The sequence below is a fragment of the Papilio xuthus genome, unplaced genomic scaffold (assembly GCF_000836235.2).
Source record: "Papilio xuthus unplaced genomic scaffold, Pxut_1.1 DF825946.1, whole genome shotgun sequence".
Classification (NCBI taxonomy): Eukaryota; Metazoa; Arthropoda; class Insecta; order Lepidoptera; family Papilionidae; genus Papilio; species Papilio xuthus.
In genome coordinates, this window is record NW_013532703.1 from 2918686 (window position 1) to 2925852 (window position 7167).

At 32.8% G+C, this 7167-nt stretch overlaps 2 protein-coding genes across 2 annotated transcripts; both read left to right on the forward strand.

Moving 5' to 3' along the window:
- Positions 1 to 245: 245 nt before the first annotated feature.
- On the forward strand, positions 246 to 4397 carry LOC106124816 (protein CDV3 homolog). Its single transcript, XM_013321794.1, has 5 exons — positions 246 to 555; positions 2259 to 2417; positions 2729 to 2857; positions 3306 to 3498; positions 3884 to 4397. Exons 1-4 carry the CDS (start codon positions 382 to 384, stop codon positions 3492 to 3494), a joined length of 651 nt encoding a protein of 216 aa, XP_013177248.1. The 5' UTR covers positions 246 to 381; the 3' UTR covers positions 3495 to 3498; positions 3884 to 4397.
- Positions 4398 to 5342: 945 nt separating this feature from the next.
- ND-B17.2 (NADH dehydrogenase (ubiquinone) B17.2 subunit) lies at positions 5343 to 7117 on the forward strand. Its single transcript, XM_013320544.1, has 4 exons — positions 5343 to 5523; positions 5823 to 5964; positions 6205 to 6261; positions 6702 to 7117. Exons 1-4 carry the CDS (start codon positions 5423 to 5425, stop codon positions 6837 to 6839), a joined length of 438 nt encoding a protein of 145 aa, XP_013175998.1. The 5' UTR covers positions 5343 to 5422; the 3' UTR covers positions 6840 to 7117.
- The last annotated feature ends 50 nt before the right edge of the window (positions 7118 to 7167 follow it).

Genomic DNA, 7167 nt, shown 5'->3' on the forward strand with positions numbered 1-7167 from the left:
TTCGCGGTATTATAATATGTGTTTACTCATTACCACCCATTACTGTGATTTAAAAACTACCAAGTTATTTATGAAAATTTATCAAAACGCTGTAAAAGTTTTGTACTTTAAACTTATTTAAATACACCATAGTAATAATAAATTTGAAGAAGAGCTTTTAGAATAGCTTTGATCAACTTATAGATCCTTTAATCCTTTACTTATCCTTTAACATTGCATTTATTTGATGACAACACTAACTGCCATTAAAAAAAAGAAACAGACAGTCGGCCACGCTTGCCACAAAAATTGTCTTGGAATTATTCAAGTATTTTCACCTTTTTCGTTCCAATATTATTGTAATTACCATATTAACTTTTAAGTCAATTATAAAATTACGCAATGGCCGACTTAGATGATTTCTTTGCTAAGAAAGATCGCAAAAAGTCGAAATCAGTCAAAAAGTTTGCTACTGCCGATGAATTAGCCAAAAAATTGGAAGACACAAAAAAATCGGATGTAAGGCCAAAAAAAGAGCGACCGGCACAAGAAGGGGATGAACCTGGTAGAGCTGGGGTAAGTTTCCTTTAAAATCACTCTGTAATCGTATAAATTTTGAACATAAGTGTCAATTGCCATGGTGCAGGCGGGTTTTGTCGACGAACCAGAAATGTTGGGTTAACATTATTTTAATGCCTATCATGCTTCTATCTTTAAAAACAACTAGTCTATAAGTTGATAAGGAATAAGAGAACAGTTATTGTAAATATTTGACACCATGAGCATTCATTGAAAAAAACTTTAGTTTGACCGACTTATTTCGTCTCAATTTTACAACGATAATGTCGTATGTCATAGTTGTAATCCTAGTTTGTATAGAATATTAACTTTAAGTTTGTACTTTTGTGACTACTAAATATAATGAATAATAACTGCACATTACATGTGACACTATTGACATTTCAAACAAAGATGATGTGTAAATTTCACTGTAGATGTGTTATAATAGAGGATACATCAAAGATAAAGAATAAATACATATGAAATGAACTGTAAAAGTAAGTTATTAGCAATATCTCCATCTACCCTATCATGGTAATAAAAATGCTTAGCTACACTTTCTTTTGTGCAGTTATTTGATGTCATTAGATTAATTTGATATATTCAAAGGAAGATATAGATTACATTAACCTATTTACTCATGTTAAGCTAAATGTAAACTGTGCATATTCAGTTTAAATTGAATATTATTGCAAGTAAGCACTTTTTGTTCATTGCAATACCTTGGTGTTCCCGTTGCTTGTTTGCCCCTTCTCTTATTAAAAAAACTCATCAAATCCATAAATACTGCACCTTTTTTGTAATTAAGACTATTAGAGATAGTAATTATTGGGACTAAACAATCAAGTGAGCTATCAAGCCATCTGAATTCACCACAGTGAAGCAATCACTTCCCATTGACATTTCCTGCAAATGTGCTAGGAAGGGATAGAGTATATTTCCCTGTCTCCTCTGTCGCCAAATTAATTTCCCCTTCCCATAATTTTCTTATAAGAACACACTCCTCGGATGAAACATGGAATGAATTCATCTTCACACCAATATTCTGTATGTGGAATTGATGGTAGCATAAAAATATTGGTAAGAAATTATATGAAAGTTTTAAGAGTTGAAAGATTTAGCTTTAACAGGTTTCTATAAGGCCAACTATTATTGTTTGTTAATTCTTAGGCATATAATTACATAATGAAAGTTATTTTGTTTAGATATGCAGTACTCTAACAATAAATATGTTAATAATAATTAATAATTGTTGATTGAGAATGACTTGAGTCACTTTCATTACAACATGTTGGTACAAAGTCATGATAAGGCATGTATTTAAACTAAGGACATTTTAATGTCGTAATTTGACAGTATGTCTACATACCAGCTGAAAGACATTAGAATCAGGATAAGCTAGAGTCATAGTCCACACCTGATGGAAAAGCTCCATAAGCGAGAAGCTTGTTTAACAGTTAACTTTTATAACCAAGAAAAATATCATGGGTCATAAAACCGTCAAAAATATCACAAATATCATATCCATGGTAGACTGCACTGACTTATGCAGAGAACATTGCTGTAAGTTTAGTATCAGGCAATTTAGTTTGACATGTTTGAACATGTTTATTCTTCTTTGTCTGGTATTATACAATATTATACTAAAAACATAACTTTGCTTGTTGTGCATATTGTGTTTTTAATTATATGTTATGTATTGTTATGTTTGTATATAGGAAGAGGAGGAATGGAAAGAATATGAAGAGCCAGTGAAGGACTACACAGGGTTGAAGATTCAAGTGTTGCAAGGCAATGTGGCTCCGGAATCACGAGATTCGGCCGCGGAAGATTCAGCCCCTGACAGCGGAAAGGTCAAAGGTCCTTGGAACAAACCAGTAAGATAAATTTTCATATTTTGACCTATCTGTTGAAAAGAGTTACATAATAAATGAGACCTTCTAAGATCTCTCATGAAATGCAACTCTTTTTGTCAGATGGGTTGATTTTTGTTATTCATAGGGCTTATTATTACAAGTGGTGACAAATGAGGAAGGGCACCTGGTGTGCAGTAACCATACTTCTGAGTTCTTGGAAAACAAACATTTTCAAATATTAGAAACTATATCTTTTTCAATATTCTTCAAGGTAAGGGTTATATATGAGTGGGTAAATGATTAGTTACTTGACTAAAGTAGTAATGTTTTAGGTGGAAGTGGAACAACCTCCACCACCACCCCCAGTGGAAGAGAAGCCGAAAGAGGTGAAGGCCAACATCTACGTGCCGCCTGCACCTAGGAATCGAGAGGTTGAACCCATGATGCGTAGGAATCAGGCCGTGAGTGATGCATGATTTATTTAAAACTAGCTGTCGCCCATGTCACCTTCCGCGAGAAGCTTAAAATAGAGATACCTTCAAACAAACATCCATCCATCTAGACTTTAGCATTTATAATATTAGTATGATGTTAGCGGTGTACTTTACAAAATTTGCATTCTTATCCAAATATTTGTCCTTATTGATTTATCGATTTATTGTATCTTTGAGTTCAGTTGAAAGTCACAGGTTGATAATAGTGGATGTTTCCAACAACTGATTAACTTTTATAACTAAAATGTTAACACATTCAGATATTCTACTGTTTAAAGATTTTTAATTTGCTAATATTGTTTGCAATTATTCATTGCATTGCCATGAGCTCTGGCCAAGATATGGACATTTATATTTTGATATCATCATGGTGTTACAAGATGTTTCAAGTAAGGTGGTTGGTGTTGCGTTACAGAAGCATGCGCCGGACATCCACAACGACGATTACTTCCCTGTGCTGGGCGCGAGCGCTAAGCGCGGTGGTGCCGGCGGCTGGAGCACGGCGGGCGCGGGCGCGGGCGGCGGCACGGGCGCACAGCGGACCGGTGCACGCGCACCCCTCGCGCTTGGCAACCGCTTCACCTCGCTGCAGGACGACAGCTAGCCAGGTACATTGCTATACAAATTTAGTATGTCTGTCAATTGTATTGGTTTCTATTCTCCTGTAGCATAAATAATTGAACAGATTTTGATGACTGACGTGTCATCCAATTTGTTTTCTTCTCCTGGAGTGTCAAGGTTTATAATTAACAAAAAAAATATTGTGATTACCCAGCAGTGGGCAGATAAAGGCTGATGATGATAATTATTAACAAAAATCAACGCTCAGTCATTCTTATAGGCTGTTGACTAAAATGTAGGATTAGTAAGATAAATCTACACTCATGTCTCTGGTTATGTCCATAAGTATGTAGATACTCATAGACTTCTCTGATTTACAGAGTATGGTTTTTTTATTGATTCTATTTTGATAGTGTAATTGTTTGTCTGCAGGTAACAGTACTAAGCTCCGAGAAGCAAAGCAGTAAAGTGAAGTGTCAATATGGACTTGTAAGCAAAGCCCGGCTAGCATACATCTACATACATACATAAAGTTATGCAACAAACAGAATGGTGCATTTTCAAAACATTCACAGTCTATTTCCAAATAAAATCATATAAATTGTGTTCAGACAGTTGCTATAGTAATAACAAGTTGATTTTTTAATGTAAATTATTGGCCGGTAATTGGGATGCACGATATTATTCCTTTATATATTTATTTTCTTTTTAAATCTTATTAGGGAAAGAGTATCATAGATATGAAGAGACGAAATTATGAAATGGCTTCAACAAATATTTGGATTTTTAATTAACATTCTTCATCTATGTTACCTTTTTAACTATTTGATGGTTGTTGCTTTTTTGTCACAATAAAAATATTAAATTTTTTATTAGAATTCACAGAATGAAATTGTTCTTTTGAAGTCCTATAGGAATCAATGTAAGAATTTAAAAATCTTAATAAGCTGTAAAATCAACTTATAGTGTGCATCCCTAGCCAGTAGCATATTTTTTATATGAATATAATCAAAACACGAATGAAATGTAGACAATAAATATATGTATGCGCAATCAGTGTTGGTTGATATGTTATATTATATATTATAAGGTGTCATTTTAATCTGTTTAACACCGTTTCCTCTTATATGGCAACTGTCTCCTAATAAAGAACACAGATTAAATACAGAATGAAAATGTGCATAGTCTACATTTGTTATTTTTTATGTTTATATAAAAGAAAATAATTGAAAATGTCTACGTATATTGCGTGATATAAAGTGAATATAAGTAAATTTTGGTGGAGATACGCAAGCCGCCGATATATATATATTATAAATGTGTAAAAACAGTAAGTCAAGCGTGGATCGATCCTACATAAATTTGTATATTAACGTAAAAATTCTTATAAAAATAGCAACACTTGGAAATCTTGTATGATAACTGTTTATCGCATTTGTATATTTTGTTGTATTATTTTGACATTTTAATATATGTACATGGATAAAATTGATATCGGCAAATCATTCAGAACATGTTGTACCATAGTAATAAATTATGTATTTAAACCTATGCTGTGTTTTATTTATATTATATGTAGTATATGATACACTTTTAACAAGAAAGCTGGTCAGTAACATACGAAAGATTTTAGAATTCGTGAAGAACAATGAAAACAATCGCTTTAAGCAAAGATTTTTGGCATATAATTAATTTTAACTGATTTCACATTGTGATTTTGAACATTATTCAAAAACAACAAAATGGGTCGATGACTTTATGTTGAGTTCATTAAGATGAAAATCGAATCATGACACGTCATTAAAGGAATCATTTTATAGCTTTAAGTCATCTGCATGTAATGAAATGATAAAAATTACCAAAATTTACCGTGCCATAGAAAATGGTAGAAAATTATTTTTGACAGCCATCTGACATTTGAGGAAGTAAATATACATCAAAATTTTCAAGAAAAATACTATTTAATATAAGATGTCCCTTGCAAAATACCTAGCTCTCGATAAAATAGCCAATTTTTTCACCATTATTAAACAAAATGGTGGAATAAGAGGATCTTTGTACAAAATGTACAGGTAAATACAAATTTATTATGTAATTTTTACAATAGGTTACTTGCGTGCGTTCTTTTAAAACAATTTCCCAATTTATTAGCTATGCATATAACATAATTGTCCGTTTAATGACTGGATAATGGTACTTTACACCCAAGAATCTAAGTTTAAAACATGTTGTACTTGTACAGTTGTACCTTATGTTTTTCCTAAGTGAGGACGACAAACATTACAATAAAACATATTCAGTAATCCCATAGAACTCCCACAGAATAATCATAAAGCTTGGCTAATAACTACATTTGATCATAATTTTGCAGACAAGATGACTTGAAAGACGGAGTGTTGGTGGGTCAAGATGAATTTGGGAACAAATATTATCAGAATCCTCGTTTCTTCTACGGTCGCAACAGATGGGTTGAATATTCTGACAACTTTAACATGGATTATGATGGTAGTCAGGTACAGTATAGTTTTTTAAAAACTAATAACATTCATAAAAACTGAAGGTGGCTATCCACTGTCAATATATATTGTCCTCTCATTCTCTTTATGAAATAAGATACAACAAGTGTTAAATCAGTGGAATTTCACAGTAATATTGAAAATATACAATATTATTTCATGCCTCTGCAAATTTGAAAATTACCAATCATAACTTGAAAATATCATAACAAAACTATTATTAATATTTCTTTTTAGGTTCCCGCTGAATGGTTTGGATGGCTTCATTATAAAACAGATTTACTACCTCATGAGGTATGTAACTTTTCTTTTACACCACACATGTATCAAATAAATATTACAATATAACAAGTTGGGCTGGCTCACTGTGGCCGCCCTCTGCCCTACGATGGGGCCATAGGACTTTGAGTCAAGTCAAGTAAGTCAGTAGGGATGTTAGTCTAAGTCCAGGTTAGGCGACTGGTTAGGGTGTTGGTTAAAAGGGGGCACCGCAAGCGCCAGCATGTGATATAAAGTGGTGCCTGCAGACTATAAGACTATCTGTGGAAGATTTCTCCCAACACCCAAAAAAGGGTGGGCCTAAATTATCTCGCCCAGGGCATCAGATTTGCTAAAACCGGCCCTCAATGTAACAAGTTTTTATTTTATTGACAAGCATTACTGTAATTTATAGTGGCCACAATCAATATTTATTTTAAAGTAATTTTGTACAAATTGAGAGTTGATTATTTCAGGACCCAAGCAGGCCTAAATACAAATGGATGGTGCCATTTACAGAGAATATGTCCGGGACAACTGGACAATACACTCCTTATAGTACAACAAGGCCAAAGGTTGAGCCATGGTTGCCCCCACGTAAGAGCAGTGTGTAGCTATAAATTATGCAAATGCTTATCACATGGTTAAACCATGTCCGCTATAAATGTTTTAAATAGATCAATGGTTCCTATGTAAACAGTTGTAATTCAAAATTTTGTTATTTTCTTTATGTTTAATTTTTTAATTAACTTTATTTACAATATGAGATTTTGTCTACCATTTTTAGCTATTGCATGAGTAATTTGTTGTAATAATATTTTTAAAGTTTTATACTTACAATTGTATACATCGGAACTATTGAAATAAATTGACTTCAAGCATTGTATATTTTTAGTTTTAAGTAGCAAGTGAAATAAATCAATAAATTATGCAAGAAAACAT